We start from the raw sequence: 25,935 nt of genomic DNA, 5'->3' as shown, positions 1-25,935 counted from the left end.
GTTGTGGACCCTCTAGAGGTCACAGCTATGATCCGATTTTGATAAAACTTTAAATACAAGATCTTGTTTCCTTTCGATATTCGCGCTTATCGAATTGAACTATCTGAATTATGGCTCCTGATTGTACGAAAAATCACATTTTTAGCTTGTGGTTCCTCAAGAGATTACAATTATTATCCGATTTAAAAAAAACGTTTGAATATATCACTGTTACACCGTAATGTCGGTTGGGTTCGAATTTTCATGAAAATCGAACTGAAACCGATGGCCGATCCTTGTAGGCAAATAGTGTAAAAGTATGTACGTAATACCAAGGTTGTGGACCCTTTATCCGATTTTGATGAAACTTAAAATATATCTTTATAACATTGATATTACGGACTCACAGATAATTAGATGAAAATATGGATATCCATAATCATTAGGAGAAAAAATATAAATAGAGATTTAGTTTTAAATAAAATTAGGTGAGAGTGCCCCTTTAAATTTGTGTAGACAATGAAATACCTACTATGTAGTAGTCAATCATCTAAAACCCCTGTATGTGGAAGTTTGTAGTAGTGATAGGGATTGTAGACCTACATGTAACATCATGCACTGTGAATATTTTAATAACTAATTTACTGGGTTTGTAGGCAAGTTTGATCCTACTCGACATGTAACACAATAATTAGCGGTTTTTGATGTCGTTGTTAGGATGCAATATTTGCATTAAGATTCAACTTTTATTGGAGATAAAAATTAGAAATTCAGAATAAGTGCATCAATTTACAGATAATACTATAAACATTTAGCTGTGGTTTAGTTGTAGCACATTCTAATGCTATGTTACCTGATGTTGGAATTATTAACAGTTCATATATTTTCTGTTTATGACAATCCAAGGAATTGCTTAAAAGGACTTGTTATTTTGCAAATTTAGTTTTATGTGTGTTGATAGAGGAATTAGAACAATCATTTTAACCCAACAGTTGAATATTTTACTTACAACATTTCAAAGATCTTTTTGAGAAGATAGTCAACAATTTGTGTTTGAATATGAACCCTCTTCAGCCTCTGACCTTGCTGTGATTGTTTGAATTATGAACCCTCTTTCAGCCTCTGACATTGGTGTGATTGTTTGCTCTCCCCCTTGTCAACTTGTGAATTCATTTAGAGTGTAGTTTGCTACTCACAAATACAAAATGGGCATAATCTGTAGCGTGGAAAAATACACATAACAAATATTTTCTTAAAAAGGAACAAAATTATTTATTCTAAGATAATTTGTTGGTGGTTTCTACTGCAGTATTTCATAAATATTTATGTAACTTTAATATAATTGTGTTCATCAACTGTGTTCATCAGTAAAATCGTTTTGGTGTTTTCTTCAGTGTATTCATAAGGCTTTATGTAACTTAAATACAGTTATGCTCCTCAATCATAGTAAAATCATTTTGATTGCTTTCTTGGGTATTTTCATAGAGATTTGTGTGACATCATTATCATTGTGTTCCTCAATCGTAGTAAAATTGATTTGATGTAACTTCCAAGTACAGTCTGTGATACATGTTCCTGTCTTTATGAACCCTGTCAATACCGAACCTTAAACGTTTTGTATTTGATCAGTGAGGAATAAAACTGGTCTATTCAGAATATTTCATTGCACAGAAAAATATCCATGGATAGTAGTTACATGTAAATATAGAAATTATGTAAAATACAGAAAAGAGTGCTTAAAGAATGAAATTTGTATCGAATTTGTTAAAAATGTCATCGAAACGAGAAACAGTTAGTTATAGAAATATCTTATCTAATGTTAGAGGTAAAAATATATTTAAAGATGCATTATCACATTATGTAAGATTTAGATAAAGAATTGTCCGTTCTTGCTATAATACTTTAAAGATGCATTATGTAAGATTTAGATACAGTGCTGGCCGTTCTTGCTATATTATTTAAAGATGCATTATGTAAGACGTAGATAAAGAGCTGGCCATTCTTGCTATAATATTTAAAGATGCATTATGTAAGACTTAAATAAAGAGCTGGCCGTTCTGGAGCTGGAAGTTATTGATGTTTGAAGGTTTGACAAGATAGTCTTGATTGCCAACAACCATTGCTGCAACAATAAGCTAAAGTCTTGATTATCTATGTTAAACTTAAATTATTAAATGACGTGATTCTTTTAATCCATTCAATATCACTGCCATACGGTGGTTGATTATGGGCTTATGTGAATAAATGCCTCATTAATAATTTATTTATTAATTGAAGCTAAAAAAAAATACCTGCAATAGGCAGATCTAGCTCTTACATAATCCATCTTTGAATTCTGTTCTATTTGATATTTTGGATCATTTGGTCTAATGTATTTTTCCCATACAATTTTTGGATACATGATAGAGAATATGAACAATGCATCTTTGTTGTAGTTATGAATAAAATAGTAACTGATATAACTATAAAAACATTAAATTACTTGTGCATTAGATCAGGCATACAAAGGCATCTTTATATATTGAAATTTAACATTGTTACAGACAAGCTTAACAAAGAAATTCTGTGAAATTTGAACAATTTCTAATAATTAATTATAGAGTTATAACCCTTGATAATAATAATATTTTGATATTATTAACCCTAAATCAATGTTTACGATGTAAGGATTATTTCTGTGTGTCTTTATTAGTTTTCATTTAAGGTGATTTTCCGAAAAAAACAATTCCTATGTTTCTAAAAAAAAAAACAAGTTTCAAGAAATTAACTTTTATTTCATATAATACAATGAACTCTCGGAAGGACCTTATTTTAAATAACTGTGCTCATTCAATGTCTTTTGGGCTATTTAATGTTCATGTGTGTTTTCAAACATTCATGTATGGTACATTTTTCTTTTCGCAGTACATTTAAATTTATTTGCATTTTTTGTTTTAGAACTCCACAAACAACACCGAGATAAGTTAGAAGATATAACACACAGATTTGAATGTATTAAATGTTCTCTTGGGGTAAGTTATTCTAATGAAACGTTGACTAAAAATGTTCTCTGTTATTAATGATTGTAAGTTTATAGTGTTACTCCGAAATTATTCCAGTCTTGAAAGTCATGATTTTATTCATCTTTATTCTATTCAGAATTAACCTCTCATGTCTAAAATATATGGGGACCCATGATGGCTCAGTCAGTAAGATGTTGGCTCACTCTCATGAAGGCCCTGTGTTCAATCCTAATGTTTGTCGAGAAAGTTCATCAGGACTTTTCGGTGTGGTTTCCCCTTGTGAGTGGTGCAGGATGGCGGGCCTGGCAAGAGACAATGTGCACGTTAAAGAACCCTTGACAGTTGGACTTTGATATAGCAGTAGTCCACAGTGCCTCTGTCTGGGCAAATATCTCTCACAGCTCACTGCATGGCGAATGCCCGCTCATTAGCCCATAATTCCAAGCAAAAGATTCAAATAACTAATAAAAGGGAGGAAACTCTTCCATGACAGGAGGTCATTGGCACACAATGTCTGGAGGATAATGTTGAGATATAATTACTATATGACATTATCCTAGTGGCACTAAATACAGAGTTTGAATTTGATATAGCAGTAGGCCACAGTGCCTTTGTCTAGGCAAATGTCTCCCAGCTCACTGTATGGCGAATGCTCGTTTCATTAGCCCAGTCGATGCAGAACAGTAGAACATTAAACCCCATTTCATTTCTAAAATATATGGTTTCCAAATTGTTAGATTGATCATGAGGTGATTTGATGGTTTAGATATTTTTCCAATCCTTTTCCATATTATTTTCTACAGGATAAAGTCGAGACGTTAAGAAGAGAATGCGATGAGTTAAAATATCGAGCGAAACAAAGTGAGGAAGCTTTGTTCAGAGACACAGATGTGAAAGTTCAGGTAAGACATTTGTCATCATTAGTAAATGTAGGAAGGAAGGACCTGACAAGGAACAGAGTCAAGTCATTTGGTTGGATCGAAATTCCCTTATAATATAATCTAAACTGAAAATTCTATCCATCAAAAACTTTAGTAGCGTTAGATATACCCTTTATCATGAGCAATGTTGAGGTTTGCTTCCACCCTTTATCATGAGAAATGTCAGAGTTTGCTTCCACATACCCTTCATAAAGCAGCAAACTTTTGTTTTAAAGGCAAAATCCCCTAAAATGTCTGATTGTAGTAATAGTTTTGTTTGTTTAAAGATGGCGTTAGCACCCTATAGACATTTGCCTGAGGAAGTGGAAAGTTTGAAAACAGTTGTAGAAATGAGAAATGAAGAGATCATGAAGCTGAGAAAAGTTAACATGGACTTAGAAAAACAGGTGAGATTTTTAAATAAATATCTAAACAGTGATTGTGGACAAAATGGACATGAAGCTCAGATGGCAATGCAAACAAGAGTGTGTAATGTTTATGGACGCCATCTACTCGGCAATCCAGATTAGGCATTGCCCTATTTGTACCCAGATGCCTTCTTTATTGTTTATTGGACAAGGCAAGTTTGCGCCTTAAAGTAAAATAGTGTCGGTAAATCTTCTTAATCGCCCCTCTATCTCCAACTTACACTAGAAGAGACCATCCCTTACGACTGGCTATTCATGCAAGTTTCTTGTCTACAATATAACCTTAGCTGGAAACGCATTCTTATCCTGCTAAACATTGTGGGGGGGGGGGGGGCGATCTCATTGTTTAAGTTGTGCGCACGAAACTAGTAGATCTGTCATTCTGTCATGGTTTCGATTTGTGTGCACATTAGATCAGCAGCACTGTTATGGAGTCAAGTGACATGGTTGTCAAGTTGTACATGACAATTGGGTTCTGTCGTCTGTCCACCGTCATCGGTTTTTTCCGTGTCCTCCGGTTTGCTCTTACTGCTTATTAAGACCCCTGGGCGAAAACACATTATTGAAATAAAATTGAAACGTGTTAGTCCCAAAATGACCCAGTTTGTGTCAAGTGGATGTTAAACCCCATTTCTCTCTCTTTAAACATTTATAGACACACTGCTCCTCCCCACCTTCCTAAAAGATTAAGATATTTATGGACATTCTGGCACAAGTGTAATCCCCACCCTCCTAAAAGATTTAGATATTATGGCCATTCAGGCACAAGTGTAATCCCAATAGTTTTATTTGTTGTTTCTTTTTTTCAGTTGGATGAACTGCCAATTGCTCGAGAGAAGATTATCTCCCTTCAACAGAAGATTGAGAATTTGGATGCCATTGTTAACATCAAGAGTGGACATGAAAAGTAAGATTTCATTAAGTTGTTGGATAACTATTCTGAGCATCCAATGCTTAAAAAGGGGGGAATTGGGTGGTTGAATGGTGTAATGCTTGCATGTTAGATTGGGTTTACCTTCCACTTTTAAATACAGCTATGTGCATGAGACTTACTGAAATAAAATTGAACCATATGTTTGTCTCGAAATGACCTAGTTTGTGTAGAGTGGATGTTAAAACCCATTTCTCTGTTCAATGATTAAATCTTTGAGATAACTTGTAATTCAGTGGGGATTTCTTCTAATGCTAGGTTTCCACTGTCATGTGATGCGTTACGATAGGATTGTCCCTACTGAGTCCACGATCTGGTATGCGCAGAAGCGTTGGGATACGTTTCAATATGATCAATACGATTGCTACGACTGACCACAATATATGATAGGACCTGATAGGATAACTATGATTACTCCATGATTAAAACCATGATTTCAATCATAACGTGAATCTTGATAGTGGGATCCTAACTTAATCATACATTATGGAAGAGCTAAATCTGCCTATTGCAGGTCTTTCTTTAGGCCTGAAATGTTTTCTAAATTATTAATTAGACATTAATTAACTTATCCAGACCATAATCAACTCTCAATGGCATTGCTAGCCTGTGATGTTTATTGGATTAGGTTCTGATTTGCTGTTCAACTTCCATTCTAATTTAATCATGAAATAGACTATGTTTTTTATCATACTGACTTTAGTAATGATGATCGAGGTTAGGCCAAGAATTCAATTGCTAAAATCTTGGTTCAGAGTGGACCAATTTGACTGAATTTTTTAGCAAATTCCCTTTACATTATTTAGTTTTTAACTATTATATTGAGAACTGTTAGCTCTTTATTTAATCTCCCATAATGTATCTTTAAGCTTCATGAATGTTTTAGAAATTGAACCACAGACCCCCTGGTTAGAGAGTCGGCACCCTGCTCACTGAGCTGCCGAGGTTCTTTCGGGGAATTTGGAAGTGCAAATGATATTTCCTGATGCATATGATTTTATCTTTTACTAATATTTCATTTTTGTTTCTTCCTTAGACAACTCCATGACAAGGTTCAGATTCTGATGACAAAATATGCGAAGGAATCCAAAGCTAACAAGCGATTGTCGATGGATTACGAGGAATTGATGTACAAATTGGCAGCATCACCGGACGTGATGACCGCAAGTCAAGAAAGTTTGTTTAAACGTCAGATAAGTCGATCTCCTCCCGGCAGTGAATGTAGTTCTCCAGATTTACGTCGAAAAACGCGATCACCTTTTGACAATGATGACCAATCACCAAGCAGGCGATCAGGAAGGGCAAATGGTGACAGGAAGTCTGCTACAGATGACACTTTGGAACGTAAAATTAATCGACGTTCGCAAACTTTTGTGGTCGATAAGAAAAACTCAAACTCATCAAGTCCTAATAGACATTTATCTCCCAATAAAAACGGACAAGATTCTCCAATGTCAAGGTCATTGGAATTATCGGATGGGAATCAATCGCAGTTGTCTGGTGTTGGGTCGGAGTTACCTCCCTCAGACAGTACAGATAATGAACTGTCTGTGTCTTTAAATGAACTTGGTGTCGCAGCGTTAGAAGACTCACTTGTGTCCATTAATTCAAACTCACCCTGTTTATCGGACTCAGAAGTATTCGAAAGTCCGCAAAAACAAAAACGAAACATTGTAGAAGAAGATGACGGGGCTGTGAAAGTAGAAACAGATGTGTAATTTATTTCCCCCAAAGATTGTTTAGTTGTAGCTTGATAACTCGGACACTAGGACAGTAAAAGAGCAGTCTGAAACAAGAGAAACAAATTTGTAAATTTCTTTATAAAATGTCTCCACCTATAGTTACAATTTGTGTAAAAAAAAACGAAAAAAACCCCAACACACTGAATATTTCGAAGGAGAAATAGTTATGAATGTGTTACCTTGAGAATGATTTAATTCTAGATACAAACAGTGCTGACTCTTAGAGTGTTAATAATGTCTAGATTAAGACTGGGCTGACTCCAGGGTGTTAATAATGCAAATAGACAATCATTTAAAGTGGAATTTATCTATACACCTGTGAGTTTCTACATAAAGTTATGTAGAACAAAAGAAAAAAGCATGGTATTTTGAGGATAGATCTATTTATACAGATGACAGTTTTAAATTGCTGTCCATTCCTATTTATACTAGTGACTGATATTATGATGTTTAAATGATAGATATATATTGAAGTAGTGAATTTTGAATATAGTGTAAATTGATTAAGATTGTATATGACATCAATAATCAATCAGATTTCATATGAAATCAATCAATCACTGTAAATTAATCAATAATCAATAAGTCAGAATTTGTTCCGCAGGAAGCATTTATTTCAGCTGGTCAAAGTAGAGAGTTTATTTAATTTTAATAATTTAATAATGATTAGTCTAGATATGTATTATATAAGACAGAGATTCTGCCATGGAATATATTGGCCTTTAGAAAACATGTAGATAAAAATGTTTTTAAGTAAAAATATAATGACCGCCACTATCATTTATTTCTTACGATACATTATGTAAGAGCTAAATCTTTATTAGTCTTGTTTGTCCAGTACCATTGCTACAATAATTAACAATCAACGCAACATCTTCCAACACTCATAACTTGGCTCAAAATGAAATAATTTGAATGAAATTTTCAATATATTCATTTTTCATTATCTATTTTTAAACTACTATACAGACAATTGTTAGCTTTTTATCTAAATCTTACATAATGCAATTATTAAGACAGTGAAATGTTCAGATTACAAGGGAGAATGTTAGTAGGCCTACTTAATTGTACTGTCTGTATCTCACCTGATTTCTGATCCTTGTGAATTAAATTTACTGTAATTGTGCAGATCACCAACAAACATGTTGACCTATTTCGATACCAGTACTTAATTGTACTATCAAATGATTTCTGATCCATGGACAATTTGTTGGTTAATTTACTTTATCTGTCTCTGTCATTTCAAGATTATTTGTTACCGAAATCCATTTATGTTAGTGTAGGAAGTTTATTAAAATAGTTCTGACTCTTGAGAATATAATATGTCTCATAGTTCTGACTTATGGGAATATATGTCTCATAGTTCTGACTTTTGAGAATGTATGTCTCATAGTTCTGACTTTTAAGAATATACGTCTCATATCATATGTTTATTGTGTAATCTTGTTATTGTTACAAGATGTTGGGGGCTCAAGTGCTCTTAAAGCTGAACTCCGATTACAAAACTACAGAAATAATTAAATAAAAAAAAGGTCAGTTTTGGTCTCCACGGAAACATACAATGTTCAACGCAACTGTGGTAATATATGGCAATATATCCCCAGTAAAATTTTAAGAACCAGTGAAATCTTTTTGGTTTTTTTTTTTAAAAAAAAATCTAATTTATAAATGTATACATATTCATTAATTACTAGATGTAATATATATAAATTTGTTTCAAGACACACTTTGACAGTTATTAGACATATCATTTATTGTTTAATTATTTTGAATATTTAGTTTGTTAAGAATTATAAAGCAAAGTCTAAGGGTTCTTCAAGGCAAGGCTCTCATTTTGTTCCTGCATACAGATTCTGTCAGGTAGTATTGAATGTGTCAAATAGTAGCGTATGAAGACGTTGAAGACCTGTTGTTTAAAATGTGCATCAAATATTTTAGTAAACAATCGGATATTAAAACCTGTCCAAATTTTGTTAACAGAAATACTGTACATTAGAAAAATGCTGGCAACTGTTTTGTTGTGTCATTATGAGTCATGTATAAATTTCTACTGTAAATATAAAATAATTATGTGATTAGTTGATTTGATATTTAAGGCAGCATATATGATTTAGTTATTTTTCTTTGCACTGTACAGTTATTCTGTCTTTATGTAGAGTGGATGTTAAACCCTCTCTCTCTCTCTCTCTCTCTCTCAACAAGTACTCGCGTACAATGGACCAGGAACAGAGCACCATTATCGCGGACATTATGGAATTATGAAGACGGAGCCTCAGACTTTTTCGAATAGTTTAGCTGGCAAGATGAAGAACATCACGAGTAGGACTCTGAATCCAGTTCCTGGTACAGAAATATAGGCCTACATTGTTGTAGTCTAGACAACCTGAAGAAGAATAATTTGGTTGTTATAATATTATAAAGAACTTTATCTTTATTACAAAATAATAATTCAACGGTTGCTGTAATACAGAACTTTTTCTATTTACAAAAGAATAGATTTTCTCATTTTTCTCCCCCTGTAGTCGCTAGTTGAAATGTGAGAAGAAAAAGGTGACATTTTGTAATTTCTATTTTACCTTTGATTTCATTGTTTTGTTGAAGTTTAAATAGTGTCAATCGTATTAAATCGTGATCTTGTTGCAGACTAGTATTTTTGTTATACTTTGATGAGTTCCTGTGAAACTACAATGGCATTGTGGGGAAGAATCCTGTGTCGACTGGGCCAAATAAATAATGTGACGCTATTGCTCTGTTGGAGTGGTTTGTCTGGTTATCCATTGATGGTATGGATTACAATACAATTAATGTAAAAACAAATGTTGTGAGATTAGCCATCCTTATTCACTCTCTCTAGTCTCTAAGTCAAAGATTACATGTCAGATAATTCCAAGCAAAAGTTTGATCCCTGCCCTGCATTGGCTAAGAAAGTTTAATCCAGATTTTCCGATGTGGTTCCCCCATGTCAGTGATGCAGGACGGAGGGCCTGACAAGGACAGCTGTCTAGTCGTTCGGAAGTGACGAAAATAAGAGGTTCCATGTACATATTGGTATGCACGTAACTGATCCCTTAAGACAGTTGGAATTCGATATAAGGCACGTAGGCCGTAGTGCCACTGTCCGGGCAAAATTTCACTCATAGCACAGTGTATGGTGTATGCCCGTCTTCATTAAACCAATAGGAGCAGAACAGTAGGACATTAAACTCCATTTCATTTCCAAGCAAAAGACTCAATTTAAATAATTAATAAAGGGGAGTAAACTCTTCCATGACAGGAGGTCAATGGCACACAATGGCTGGGGGATGATGTTGAGATATAATTACTACATGACATTATCCTAGTGACACTAGATGACAAAACAGATTCAGACGATGATTTACAATTAACTAAAATACACTGTTTTCTACCCACAAGATAGCTTTCTAAAAGATTTAATAAAGAGCCACAAATACCGAATTTAAAATGAAGTCTACGTAGAAATATATATAAATATATATGAAAAATATTTGAATTTTGCAAAATAAAAACATGGTAAGTCAGACAGCATACAACTGTAGACAGAAACTAGGCACAGACACATAGAAAGACTCAACCTAAATAAAGAACAACGGTGAATACTCAATTGGGATCATGTGGTTTTTCGCGGCACACTAAAGAAGATCTCGTGGCACATTTGTGTGCCGATTCACACTGGTTGAGAAATGAAATGAAATGAAATAGGGTTTAACGTCCCACTGTTCTGCTCCTATACTGGGCTAATGAAGACGGGCATACGCCATACAGTGTGCTATGAGGGAAATTTTGCCCGGGCAGCGGCACTATCGCCCACTCTTATATCGAATTCCAACTGCCAATAGGGCACTGGTTGAGAATCACTGCTGTAGCCCAATTTAAAAACCCATACGCGGTATATGGAATATTGGGTAGATATGAAACTACCGTGGCAGGTAAAAACTTGATTCACTTTGAACCAAGATTTTAGCGATTCAATTTTCGGCCTAGCCTCGATCATCATTACTAAAGTCGATACTATAAAAAACAGTCTCGATTATCCATTTCATAATTAAATCATGAATGAATGTTAAGCAGCAAGTCGGATCCTAATTGAGTAAATATTGCAGGCTGGCGTTGACATCGTGAGTTGATTATGGTCTGGATAAGTTAAATTTAATAATTAATGCCTAATTACTAATTTAGATAACATATCAGGCCTAAAGAAAGACCTGCAATAGGCAGATTTAGATCTTGCCTAATGTATGTTTAATATCCGATTGACTTTAAATTTCTTGTGAACGCTCTCCTGGAGGCAAAAGTATATCCGATTGACTTTGGATTGATACACAGAGTTTAAGGTCTTGAGACGAATAAGTATATTGATTTTCAAGGATTTTTGATAACTTGAACAGCTAAATCCATGATATTAAATGTTGTTTATTCTAAACGTTAGCATGGTGCAGAACTCGAAGCCAAACAAATTTTAATGATTTATCTGATAATTACTTAATGAGTTGTTACTCTTAAAGATACATTATGGGAGATTAGATAAAGAGCTGGCAGTTCTCACTATAATAGTTAAAAACTAATAATGAAATAATTGTATTTTGTCGACTTGTCGGGTTGAGAATAAGTCGAAGGCGATTTTGTCGACTTTTCGCCTTCACAAGCCGACAAGTCGTTTCATCTTATATAAGCACAGATAAAGTGAACAGTATTGAAATTTCACCAAATTTTGTCAAAAGATCAGGAATATGCATTTCGATGTAGAAATTAATATTTTCATGACTACTAAAATGAGTCAAAATGTCCAAAAATGCCCATATTTTCTTTGCTAATATAACTTAGATGGGATCTTCATGTTTGTCAGGTTTAAAAATAGCTCCAGCTTTCCTACAGAAAATTGAAAATTGGTAACACTGAGTTAATAATGTACAGCAGATGGGTTTGTACAAAATGTTCAAAACAGGGGTTGGCTCAATTTTGCCACTATTTTACCCAGAATAAGCATTTTTTTCTTCTTTGAAACATTAAATTCTTGCATTTCCTTCATGTAGGAAGCAATATCCCAGCCTTTCTAGACATTTTTTACTCCATCATTCTGTTTAGAGAGGCAATAAATGCCCCACCCCACCCTTTTCTATTAATGTGTTTTGAGGGATTTAAATGCACCTGTGTTGACATGTAAATGATCTTAATTGGAATTTGTGGTTGAATTACAGCTAAGAATGTTATTTTTCACCCAAAAATATTTTTTTTGTGCATTTCAAGGATTTCTAACCCTTATTTGTTCAGAGTCAAACGTAGAACCCTGGGGCATTTCAGGCCAATGAGACCAGACCCAGATATAAAACTGGTGTAGATGTGTAAATGTCAGTTTAATGTTCAATATTTTCTTATCAAAATCCAGCATTTGTGGTGTTTGCTGCATTTATGTTGCCTATAAAACAATAAAATGTTAATTTTTCTCCTTTTCAGGCCTCTTTTTATGTTGTCAACTCTGTCATGACTACTTTTTTGACTTCTTTTTTCAGGAAATTAATGTAAAGTTCCAGACATCTTGCTTCAGCACAAGGATTGCAATACAAATTTGTAATATGCCTCTGAGGTTTGAGATGTTGGAAACATTGAAATATTCCTAAATTTGTGAAAATTGTGTATTCTGTGACCCTTCTGTTAGAGAGGGGTGATCATAGACCAAATATGGCATTTTTTTCATTCATCAAGGCCTATTTTTAACCATAATTCATATTTATTGCACCTATTTTAGTTTATATGTGCATATGTAAGCCATGGATGGTAAAACATAGCTGTTAGACATATTACTTTGGTAATGTAAGTTCTGCAACCATAGATTAGATTAATTCAATCAGTGGCATGTTCAGGGGGTAGGCATACATGTTTCAGTATAGATCTCTAATATTACAATCATTGCAACTGGTTTGCATTTTTTCTGTTTGCATATTGTCCACAGATTCTAAAAATATATTTCTTGTCCGTCCGGATATTTAAAAAAGGGGAAAATTATTGGTATTTTGAGAGATGCTACATGTAAATTTTGTACATTTTTCATCACATGGCAGTAAAAAATTATATTTTTGAAAAAAATTCCAAATTATGAGTGTTTTCTATGTAGTTTCTTTGTAACTTGTCTAAAATTTTTCACAGAACTCAGATACTGCCTTTAATAAGAAGGATTTTTAAATTTTAGCACAAAAGGCCTATGGACCTGAGATGCACCAGTGTACATAAAGCAGCATGTGTACTTAAAGGGCCATCATTTTTACAGTTATTCTTTGATTTTGATTTTCTTTCACCGGCATGGCGATTTTTGTTGACTTTTTGGTGAATATTCATAATTTTGATGCGGAAGGATACAAGAGTTGAGAGGTTGGTTAGGTTGAAATGTAGGGCCTGAAATTGCATGTTTACTCGTCTCTACTTCCAGCTTGTGTATCTCAAGTTTTTCATGAAGAACCTCATACGTGCTTTTGGGCAAGTGGTTGCCACATGTTGCTCCATCTGTGGTAGAAAGCGTTCTACCCAACGAAAATTTGGGAAAAAGTTAGAGCCGGTCTAAGATACGAGAATTAACATTGGAGTCAATGGGGAAATCTTTAGTGATCTGTGTCCACATGTATCTAAGTTTCATATTATTTAATGCACATGTGCAACTAATAGTTCCTTACTTTATTTCCATATATATTTCCATATATGTATGGTAAGGAGTTTAATTCTTTTTGTAAGAAGAAAGGGGTGTAGTAGTGTGTGTGCCAATAAATACCCTTAGTTATAATTATGACGATGAATGATCCCCTATAGGAAGTTGAATAAACAAGTTGAATGAAGTCCGGCTATTTTGTTGATTAAATCCAAGCCATCCTGTCTCGGGTCAAATCCGATATATACAGTGATCAGATAACATCTCATCTTCACAAACCTCAGTATCCGATTCAGCTTTCTGAGTGTTGTTAATCACATGATTCGGGACTGTGCTATTTATTTCAAAATGGTTGTCAATAAACATTTTAGCACTTCGTTTTATATGACGTTTATTACAGAGTCCTTGTCCAGTGAGTTATTTATAGGGTCCATTCTCCGACTGAAAAACAGTGCAGTTTATCGTTTCAAAGTCTTGATGCTCCACATCAAATTTGAAAAATTAAAACTGTAGTCTATATCGCGTTCACAATGTTTTCGGAAAAGGGGCTATAACTGCGAGACGGAAGCTCGCATAATGCAATAAATGGATAAGGTTCCTCCTCTCATGAACCCTGGAAGGTTGGGAGACCAAATGACATCGCCTGTTTAAGGTTATATTCGTGAAGCACGGTTTCCGAAGATGTGGGTTTGAATGGGGAACATATTTGACAGTCTGAAACACAATTTCTTGCACTCTTGTCTGAAGTTGATATATTCTATATTTAGTTACTCTCACAATCTTTATCATCCCTACGTGGCAAGGAGTGATTATCGAATTATCGAAAATCAATAAAGATAAAAAAAAACATGAATCAAAAGATTTCTTCGTCTTATAAACATAATTTTAGCCACTAATGTGTGAACAAGAGATGTCAATCTTTGAAATAAATATAGGACTCTTCGTCTTACCGAGGGCTACCGAATATTTGTATACTAAAATTAACATTTGTATCTTAAAATCAATATTTGTTTTCAATATTTGTTTTACATTTGTCATATCAAATTTGTAAATTGTATCTTTGTTTAATTTAATTGTATTTTAATATAATATAAAATCTACAGTTATATTTCATATGAAACATACAACGATACAAATCTCCGAATATCAATCTTGCAAAACCATTGTCAAAAGATATTTCTCCAATTCATCTAACCTGAATATTATGACGACAGGGGACACTAGTGGTGGGTTGGCAACTAAAAACAAGCACATCAGTATATCGTATCTCTGCAACTTATAAGGATCATCATGGTTTTTCTGGACCCAATCTGGTCTGGATGTGATAAAAAATTTGGAGAAAACCAAGGTTGGCTATACATGTAGGTAGTTGGTGCTGTAGATTGCAGTAGGGCCTAGTAGGCCATCCTAGACACGGTTAAAGTTACAATTTCATATTTTCTAAGAAAGTCAAAACATAATTATTCCTATGTCTTTTGCTCAATAGGTTGTCAACTCACTATTATACGATCATAGGTTATCTTTCTCACACTTAAAAATCCCCACACCGGAAATAATAACACAATTACCTCCCGATTACCTCCCTTGTTTTCCTATTCCCCACCATGGAATAGCCATCTTCAAACGTTTGAATTTGAAGTTGAAAATGATATTTTTGCCAATTTCTCAACTGGCAATAGTGAATTAAAGGATTAATAGGATTATTCTTTAACAAGGTAGGACTGTTTATCTATTTTTGGGTTATATTTTAATACATTTTAAAAATATAACTTAAAAATATTAAATTGTAACTTTAACCTTTATCAAAAGCCAATTGTTGGCGGGCGGACCAACGGACAGGGTGTGACATAGCGTGGGTGTATAAAAATCAGGCGACAAGACTACATTATTTCATTCGATTTATGTTTACAGACTAATTAATATCTGTTGGAGCATGACATATGTCCTTTTCATACCAACTCGCTATATTTTCATACACTTTTCTTTCTTTCATCCACAATTCTGCCTTCGAACACAAATCGCAAATCGCCTGTTTTTGTGAAATGTTCTCCATATCGCGAAAACCATACTCCGGGTGATTCACGTCATATTTCCATTTTCTCTCTAGAATTTCGGTATAGGCTGTTTCATTTTTATCCAGATATTTGAGATAACTCGCCAATTCTTTCACCGAGGTAAAATCTTTTGTGTCTATGTAATTTTTTTCGGGCGATAGTTTTGAATAATCTGCTCCGCCACGGACCACTGTCACCAGATCTTGGGCTTCGGAACGAAAGAATTTTTCAGTAGCATAATCTTTACAGAACGTATTCTCAAAAGCAAAATAGAATTTGTATGTTTTTTCAGTTGTGGCGAAACAAAATTTTTGGGTTTCGGTGCCTTTCTTGCAGGTTAAGTTTCCACATCGTCCATAAAAATCAACTGGGATGTATTTACGTAATAAATTGATATATATTTCACGTTTACTGGGTATGCCACAATGGCTGGAGAAAATGACGGCCAGTTTTGTTTTTTGCTTCATAATAGCGGTCAAATTTTTTTTCAAGGGTTTCAGTCTTTTATTATAGCTGCCGTACGGAATAAACACATCTGAATCCACACGATACGACATAGTTCTGTTAAACTGATTTCTCCAAGATTCTCTCCGCCACGATTTAGAGTCTGTAATTGGTGGAGATTCCATTTCATGAAAAACCCAAATTTGATTCGGGTTGCTTTTCTTAAATGGCGGATTACGTGGTAAAGTGTCACCATCAAAAATCACAATGTCGCTAGTGCCAGCTGTAGTATAAGTGCAAGGCGTTGAACATTGAGATAGCCATGTTTTCAAATTATTTAAATCTATTTGTTTGGGTATATTAAACCAATGGACTTCGAATAGTTTCTGTTTTTTAATCTTCGACACGTTTTTATTTATCGTGTCCATTTTAGTAACTTCTAAAAATGCGTTAAATCTGGGTTTGTAATTTCTAAAACGTAATGATTTATTGTTGTTGTGGTCGCCATCTTTTGATAAAGTTGTAAATTTAAACTGGAACCAATCGAAATGTAGGAACACCGCCATGTGTACCAAAATGGCCGCACTTATTAGAACAAGGGTTGTTCTTTTTAAAGTGGATCTAGGTAATCTCTGAAATGAAATAAAGAATGCACAATTCAAACGCTTACTCCACTGGGAATCAGATAATACAGCAATGGCAACTGATCCTGTCCCATTTATGGCAAATGTACATTTATATAGATATGACTTCTGCTTTCAGAAACATAAAAAAACCAGATTATAAAATAGATAAAAGTCTAAACTCTACCTTCCGATACGTTGATGACATAATACTTATCAAGGATAAATGAACTTTCAACAGGTATAAAAGTATGTCCCCATCTCCTGAATTAGTATTAATAAAGAAAATTCTGGCAAAATAGCTGCATCTGTTATTGACTTGGTTATAAATATAAATAACAGTAAATTTAATGTCGGTATTAAAGTTGACTTTGGGGTTGTAAAATACACATCAGTTGATAGTAACATACCAGATGTTACTCTATATAATGTATGTTGTTCACAGGCATTCCGATTTTTAACAATATGTAACAATAAAGAACCATTTCTTCCTAGAATAAGATCTAGGATAAGCGCGGAACACAAATACATTTTTTAAAAAGAAATTTCGAAACTTCCATGCTCCATTGAATTTTAAACCACTTTGTTCATGCATGTTAAAATATCGTTTGTTATTAGGGTTTCGTTTTTGTTAAGATTAGTGTTCTTCTTCTTATTAGGGAGATCACGGTGGCTAAGTGGGTAAGACGCTGGCTCGCTAGCCTGGAGGTCGGGTGTTCGATCCCTGCATTGACCGAGAAAGTTCATCCAGATGTTTCGGTGTGGTCCCCCCTTGTCAGTGATGCAGGACGGAGGGTCTGACAAGGACAGCTGTCTAGTCGTTCGGAAGGTGCTAAGTGGGTAAGACGCTAGCTCGCTAGCCTGGAGGTCGGGTGTTCGATCCATGCATTGATCGAGAAAGTTCATCCAGATGTTTCGGTGTGGTTCCCCCTTGTCAGTGATGCAGGACGGATGGTCTGACAAGGACAGCTGTCTAGTCGTTCGGAAGGGACGAAAAACCGAGGTCCCTTGTACACATTGGCATGCACGTAAAAGATCCCTTAACAGTTGGAATTCGATATAAGAGTAGGCCGTAGTGCCGCTGTCCGGGCAAAGTTACGAAGATACATTTGAAAATCTGAAAAGTCTGAATGGGTTGTAAATAGCTTAATTTTACACCTTTTTTCACCTTTTAATCGAAATGGCCCGAAAATGAAATCGAAATTTACCCCCCCCCCCCCAAAAAAAAAACAAACAAAAAAACAAAAAAAAACAGAGCACACACTCTTGTGTGCCTTTAAAGAGCATACCCTTTAAGTTGTTATATCAGATTTTGGGAGTCACGGTGGCTAAGTGGGTAAGACGCTGGATCGCTAGCCTGGAGGTCGGGTGTTGCATTGGCCGAGAAAGTCCATCCAGATTTTCCGGCGTGGTTCCCCCTTGTCAGTGATGCAAGTATGTTAAAATTAGTTTATAATATAACCAGTTGCCTAGAAATAGGCAGTTTTGCATGGAGTCACTCTTTACTTTATTTTGCCTGTAAAATATATAGTCAATTATTATTGGATGTTCACAAAAGGGACACCATTTGATTGAAAATGCAAATATGCGTCATATCGAATTGATTAGAATTTAAAATTGACACCGGAAGTGGCTCCATTATGTAAAAATAGAAATGGTTAGTTCTGTAATCCAATTTAAATGTTTTGTTGATATTGGAAGTGGTGTCATTTTGTTGAGTCTTCGTTCTATAAATGAAACTCATATTGCTGGATTTATTGGCTAATTCTGCGTCCATTTTATTACGGGTGTGCAATGCTCATGTGGTTCCAAATATGTTTAGCGTTTCCATTAGTACGTGAAGTCACGTCAGTTCAAGGGTAGCGTGCCACCGGTAAAACCCGTCATTACTGCATTGCGGTTCTAGTTTTACTGATGTTTGTATACATTCGCTAGGCCCTGTGGCCTATATACCAACTGTGTTTACGTGTGAGTCATTTTCTTGTAGTATTTCAACCCGGTCAAACGACTAAAACACTAGTGACAAAGGGTTTCGTGACTCGTCATTCATCAGGGTGAAAAAAATAAATTTTCGTGCAGTGTGTTGCAATTCTAAGTTTCAATAGTTCAATATTTTGGTTATTAAAATTTTTACTTTTTTCGCTTTGGCAGCTGTTAAAAATACACTTTCGTGCAGCCTTTTAATCACTGTAAGGTTGCAGTGTGTTGCAATTCTAAGTATCAATAGTTCAATATTTTGGTTATTAAAATTTATACATTTTTCGCTTTGGCAGTTAAAATAAATACACTTTCGTGCATCTTTTTAATCACTGTATGGTTACCGACACTACAACAAAATGCAGTGTCTGTAACCTTTAACATTATAACAAGGGCATTGCTACCTATACGTCCACATTCCTGCTTTAATTGATATGGTACTTTTTAAATGAAGAGCATGAAATATGAAATGCCTGCAATGACTTTAATATGACAAGTTTGACAAGAGGCAAAGTAGGCTAGGTGTTGGGTTTGTTTTGCCAAATTTACAGACTAAATATCAACAATTTTGGAAGGGTAGAAATCTAGGCCTGGTATCTTTCTTACATTTTGCTCTTATAACAACATCAATCATGCATAGAATCCGGAACAAATTTGTTTACATAACGATAATAAATATATCAGACGTGCTGTTTGATAAATGTGAAAATTATTTACACTATGACAGGTCCGTAGCTAGCCAAAGGCTTCTTGGGGCGCCGATGTACCTACACTTGACGGACCACGGCGAACGGTAGCGTGGACACGCCTAGCCTTCGGAGACGGGTCTAGGGTGTTCTCCTCCAGAAAATTTGGGAAATAGAGTTTGTACCTGAGGCGATGTACTATTAGTCCGGAGGCTCAGTGCGGGGGGGGGGGGGTCCATCAAATGGGCACACAACCAGACCCAACTTTTCTAGAGTAAAATTTTGCGTAGAATACGATGCCGAGTGGTAATCAGTGGTAAATACTCGGGACAGCGATGATAAATTATTTTGTGAAGATAGGAGAACATATTTAATAAATGTCTTGCCTTAATTTCTGAAAAGATTAGATCCGCAATTCAAGGAAATAAATCTTTTGTGGGCTATATATCTAAAATAAGTTTGAATGCTCGGTTTTGCTGTTGTTGGAGGATATTAAGAGGTATTATATATTTTTTGGCAGTTTTTCCATATAGGTGAACAGTAGTCGAGATAGAGCTGAATATAAGATTTATAAAATAACGACCGGAATTTACATGGAAGGAATTCTTTCAGTTTACTTAACTGAAATATTTTTTGATTGGTAATTTTTGAGATATAATTTGCGTGATCATTCCATTGCAAGTGATTATCAACCTGAACACCAAGCAATTTAAACGTTGGGACATTTTCAATTGCAGGGTCGTTAAGATTTATCAATAAATCTGGTGTCAGAAGTCGCTTTCTTTTCTTTGGTTTTTAATTCGTTGACAATCATCGAATTGTGGTCACACCTTGAGTAAAATATCAGTATCACGTTTTCGTTTAATTTGGAGATCATTTAAATTGATCGCTGACGAGACGAAAAAACTGTTGTATCATCCGCAAATAAATCACAGAATAACTCTAAATGGAGAGGGAGATCATTTATGAACATATTAAATAATAATGGTCCTAAGATAGATCCCTGTGGAATACATTGAGTAATTGGCAGAAGTTGAGAGTATTGTCCGTTTGCGAAAGTACAGTGTTGTCGGTGGTCCAGGTAAAAACGAATTAAGTTCAGGAAGTTATTAGAAAGGTAACAGTAACGACATTTGTTCAACAAGATACTGTGATTAACAAGATCAAAAGCTTTCTTAAAATCAAAACATATAGCACCACACAATTCATTATTATTTAGAGCATTATAAACGTGTTCTGTTAATAAAGTAACAATATCATTCGGGTTTAAACAGTGCCCCAAATATGTTTACATAATGTTACGTCGTGACTCACGAAATTTATTACCCCCAATTAACCAGTGCATAGCCGAATATTGCAGAAAAAACTAATTGCGTGACAAACGAGGCTATCAAAAATGGCTACAATGTAAACAATGCTGTTTGGAGCCGAACAATACTTTCACTGTTTTTAATGCCTTAAATCACTGTCAAAAGTTTTAGGAAACACTCCCAATTAAACGAAGGGCTGTCATGTTGCTGTACTTACGAGAGATTGATTGAACGGGGGGATCACGTGCCTAAGTGGGTAAGACGCTGGCTCGCTAGCCTGGAGGTCGGGTGTTCGATCCCTGCATTGGCCGAGAAAGCTCATCCAGATTTTCCGGCGTGGTTCCCCCTTGTCAGTGATGCAGGACGGAGGGCCTGACAAGGACAGCTGTCTAGTCATTCGGATAGGACGAAAACCCGAGGTCCCGTGTACGCATTGGCGTGCACGTAAAAGATCCCTTGACAGTTAGAATTCGATATAAGAGTAGGCCGTAGTGCGCTGTCCGGGCAAAATTTCCCTCATAGCACACTGTATGTAGTATGTCAACCCGAACAAACGGCTAAAACACAGTACTTGTGACAAAAGGGTCTCGTCACTCATCAGGGTGAAAAAAAAATTCCTTGCAGTGTCTTGCCATTGTAAGTAGCAATAGTTCAATATTTTGTTTATTAAAATTTATACTTTTTTCGCTTTGGCAGCTGTTAAAAATACACTTTCGTGCAGCTTTTTAATCACTGTATGTTACAGACACTACAACAAAATGTATTGCGTGTGACCTTTAACAAGAGCATTGCTATACGTCCACGTTCCTGCTTTAATTGATATGGTAATTTTTAAATGAAGAGCATGAAATATGAAATGGCTGCAATGACTATAATATGACAAGAGGCAAAGAAGGCTAGGTGTTGGGTTTATTTTGCAAAATTTACAGACTAAATATCAACAATTTTGGAAGGGTAGAAATTTAGGCCTGGTATCTTTCTTACATTTTGCTCTTATAACAGCATCAATCATGCATAGAATCCGGAACAAATTTGTTTACATAACGATAATAAATATATCAGACGTGCTGTTTGATAAATGTAAAAATTATTTACACTATGACAGGCCCGTAGCTAGCCCAAAATTGTTGGGGGCAAAGGCTTCTGGGGCGCCGATGTACATACACTTGACGGTCCACGGCGAACGGTATCGTGGACACCATAGGCGTACGGGGAAATTTTTGACTGGGGGGGGGGGGGCGGTGGTGGTTGGTGCCCAAAAAATGTAGTTGCCCCCCCCCCCCAGCTCGTACGCCTATGGTGGACATGCATCCCTTCGGAGACGGGTCTAGGGTGCTCTCCCTCAGAAAATTTGGGAAAATAGGGTTTGCACCTGAGGCGATGAACTATGAAAATAGGGTTTGCACCTGAAACTGAGGTTGATTTTGTAATATTGGCGTATTATGATTCTTTTGATATGAGCATTATAAAAATTTGAAGGAAGGGATGCGACTTTAACGTACCCATAATAATGTATGAGAAAAACGAAAAGTTCGGAAACGGGTTCTAGTGCGATTTGTTTGAATTTTGAAGATTATCACGCCGAATTAGGCGCCCAATTCATTCGTGGTCGCCTAACCAACCTCACTCGGCATTATGGGCGCCCCGACAATTATATTATGGGTGCCCAAGATATCGTCGTGGGCGGCCCACCAATCTCGGCAATATGGCCGCCCCTCCGGGAAGAGGCACCCTACCAATCATGCCGTTTTGGGCGACCCATTGATCAAGTCGTGGGCGCCCAACCGATCGTACTCGGTATTATGCGTTATGTGCGGCCCGACAATCATAGATTGTCATTATAAGACGCCCTACCAATCATGTTATGGGCGCCCCTCCGGGATAAGGCACCCCACAGATCAAGCCGTTTTGGGCGCCCCATCAATCAAGTTATGATGTTAAGCGTGTGGTGAGGCGCCTCTCATATAACAACATGATTGGCGAGGCGCCCCTAAAACCAAGTGACATTGGTTGGGCGACCCGTCATGCCGTTTTGGGCGACCCATTGATCAAGTCGTGGGCGCCCAACCAATCGTACTCGGTATTATGCGTTATGTGCGGCCCGACAATCATAGATTGTCATTATAAGACGCCCTACCAATCATGTTATGGGCGCCCCTCCGGGATAAGGCACCCCACAGATCAAGCCGTTTTGGGCGCCCCATCAATCAAGTTATGATGTTAATCGTGTGGTGAGGCGCCTCTCATATAACAACATGATTGGCGAGGCGCCCATAAAACCAAGTGACATTGGTTGGGCGACCCGTCAATCTCGTCGTGGGCGCCCAACCAATGTCACTCCGCTTTATGTGGCGCCCATACTGGTATGGGCACGTTGGTCATTGGCTTCGTATTGCGTCCAATGGAAAGGCCGCCTTCGGCGCCCATTGGGGGAGCCGATTTTTTCCCCAATGGGCAAAGGGTGTCGAATTGTTCGGGTGGGGAGGGGGCAGCTGCCACCCTTGCCCCCTCACTAGCTACGGGTCTGTATGAGAGGTATGAATAGAATTATACAAAATATATACATATATAAATGTGAACTATATTTGCGCGAAGATAGGTATGAATAGTATTATACAAGTTTGAATGCTCGGTTTTGCTGTCGTTGGAGGATATTAAGAGGTATTATATATTATATCGCAGTTTTCCCATATAGGTGAACAGTAGCCGAGATAGAGCTGAATATAAGATTTATAAAATAACGTTCGGAATTTACATGGAAGGGATTCTTTCAGTTTACTTAACTGAAATATTTTTTGATTGGTAATTTTTGAGATATAATTTGCGTGATCATTGCATTGCAGGTGATTATCAACCTGAACACCAAGCTATTTAAACGTTGGGACATTTTCAATTGCAGGGTCGTTAAGATTTATCAATAAATCTGGTGTCAGAAGTCGCTTTCTTTTCTTTGGTTTTTAATTTGTTGACAATCATCGAATTGTGGTCACACCAGTTGAGTAAAATATCAGTATCACGTTTTCGTTTAATTTGGAGATCATTTAAATTGATAGCTGACGAATAAACTGCTGTATCATCCTCAAACAAATCACAGAATAACTCTAAATGGAGAGGGAGATCATTTATGAAAATATTAAATAATAATGGTCCTAAGATAGATCCCTGTGGAATACATTGAGTAATTGGCAGAAGTTGATGGTATTGTCCGTTTGCGAAAGTACAGTGTTGTCGGTGGTCCAGGTAAAAACGAATTAAGTTCAGGAAGTTATCAGAAACATATAGCACCACACAATTCATTATTATTTAGAGCATTATAAACGTGTTGTGTTATGTTAGTCATAACGGTTAGACACGAGTTATTTCTTCTGAATCCTGATTGATTAATAAAGTAAATTATGGTTATTTAAATATATAAAAAAAAATTGTGGATATTGACGGTAATACGGAAATTGGTCTGTAATTATTTGTGAACAGGTAATACTTTAGCATTTTTAAATTCTTTAGGAAAATAATTGAATTTTATACACAAATTAAAGATATAGGTTAAACTGCCTGCAAGAACATAAGAGCCATTTTAAAGAAAGCGTGCATTAACCATATCTAAATCACCAGATCTCGAGACATCGGGGCATGCATCAAAATAAATAGTTGCCGTCTTTGTGGTATAAGGAACAAATATGCAAAGTTCCAAGTAAAGATGATCTGTTCAGAATTGCAACCTGTAGACGATAAACACAACCAGCGGCTGCCAGGCAGGATACGCCCACATTTTCGAGAGATGGATAGAGAACAAGCTAACAAGAAAGTGATTTTTCCTACAATCAAGGGCCATATGCGCGAATATCGAAAGGAACCGAGATCTTTGGGTTATAAACTTACATTTCAAGTTTCACCAAAATCGGATAAAAAATATGACCTCTATAGGGTCCACAAGCTTGATATACCATATTATTTTTACGCTATTTGAGAACGAACGGCAGCCATTTTGTCTGTCAATTTTGGGCCGATTTTCGCGAAATTCGAACTCAGCTATCCTTAGGGTGTAAGGGTGATATAATGATACGTTTTTTTTAAATCAAATAAAAATTATGACCTTTATAGGGTCCACAAGCTAAAAACGCGATTTTTCGTACAATCAGGGGTCATAATTCAGGAAGTTACGGTCCGATATGCGCGAATATTGAAAGGAACCGAGATCTTTGGGTTATAAACTTACATTTCAAGTTTCAACAAAATCGGATAAAAATTGTGACCTCTATAGGGTCCACAACCTTGATATACCATATTCTTACGCTATTTGAGAACGAACGGCAGCCATTTTGTCTGTCAATTTTGGGCCGATTTTCGCGAAATTCGAACTCAGTCGTCCTTAGGGTGTAACGGTGATATAATAATACGTTTTTTTAAATTGGATAAAAATTATGACCTCTATAGGGTCCACAAGCTAAAAACGCGATTTTTCGTACAATCGGGGGCCATAATTCAGGAAGTTACGGTCCGATATGAGCGAATATCGAAAGGAATCGAAATCTTTGGGTTATAAACTTACATTCCAAGTTTCAACAAAATCGGATAAAAATTGTGACCTCTATAGGGTCCACAAGCTAAAAACGTGATTTTTCGTACAAACAGGGGCCATAATCCATGAAGTTTCGATCCGATACATGCCAATATCGAAAGCAGCCGAGATCTTTTGGAGATAAACCTATATTTCAAGTTTCGTCAAAATCGGACAAGAATTGTGACCTGTAGAGTGTCCACAAACAAATTGTGGACGGACGGACGGCCATCCGGACGGACAGGGGCAACGGCATAATACGTCCACATGAAAATGTGGGCGTATAAAAATTGGACTTGACTCTCCCCCTGGGGATTGGATATGTAACAAAATAAATAGGTACAACCCTGTTATTGGAATGATTTTGATATGCTGAATTTGAACAAAATTTGTTAAGCTAGCACTGTTTACATCTCGTGACCTATGGCGAAAAATTGAGCTGGCCTTATCATTTAGCAATAAACCAGGCAAGATAATATAAGTGCCGGAGAACTCACACGTCAATAACTGAACCAAGATGACCATGCTTATTGAAGCCATACTCCTCGCAGTGTATCGTTTGATTAGCCCTAATCCAACTCAACACAGCCGTAATGAAAGCAAATTTCTATTCCAAATTATGACTT

At 36.1% G+C, this 25,935-nt stretch overlaps 1 protein-coding gene across 7 annotated transcripts in view; it reads left to right on the top strand.

The window, feature by feature from the left end:
- LOC126829315 (restin homolog) overlaps nt 1-9,644 on the top strand; it is a 111,095-nt gene extending 101,451 nt beyond the window's left edge. For all 7 annotated transcript variants that reach the window (XM_050559092.2, XM_056102649.1, XM_050559091.2 and 4 more), the window contains 5 exons: nt 2,917-2,990; nt 3,785-3,883; nt 4,189-4,308; nt 5,139-5,236; nt 6,297-9,644. In XM_050559092.2, the coding sequence (XP_050415049.2) occupies nt 2,917-2,990; nt 3,785-3,883; nt 4,189-4,308; nt 5,139-5,236; nt 6,297-6,978 (1,073 nt within the window). In that variant the 3' untranslated portion in view covers nt 6,979-9,644. The remainder of the gene's footprint in view (nt 1-2,916; nt 2,991-3,784; nt 3,884-4,188; nt 4,309-5,138; nt 5,237-6,296) is intronic.
- The last annotated feature ends 16,291 nt before the right edge of the window (nt 9,645-25,935 follow it).

Source organism: Patella vulgata, chromosome 8 (assembly GCF_932274485.2).
Source record: "Patella vulgata chromosome 8, xgPatVulg1.2, whole genome shotgun sequence".
NCBI lineage: Eukaryota > Metazoa > Mollusca > Gastropoda > Patellidae > Patella > Patella vulgata.
This window is presented reverse-complemented; position numbering and strand designations above follow the sequence as displayed.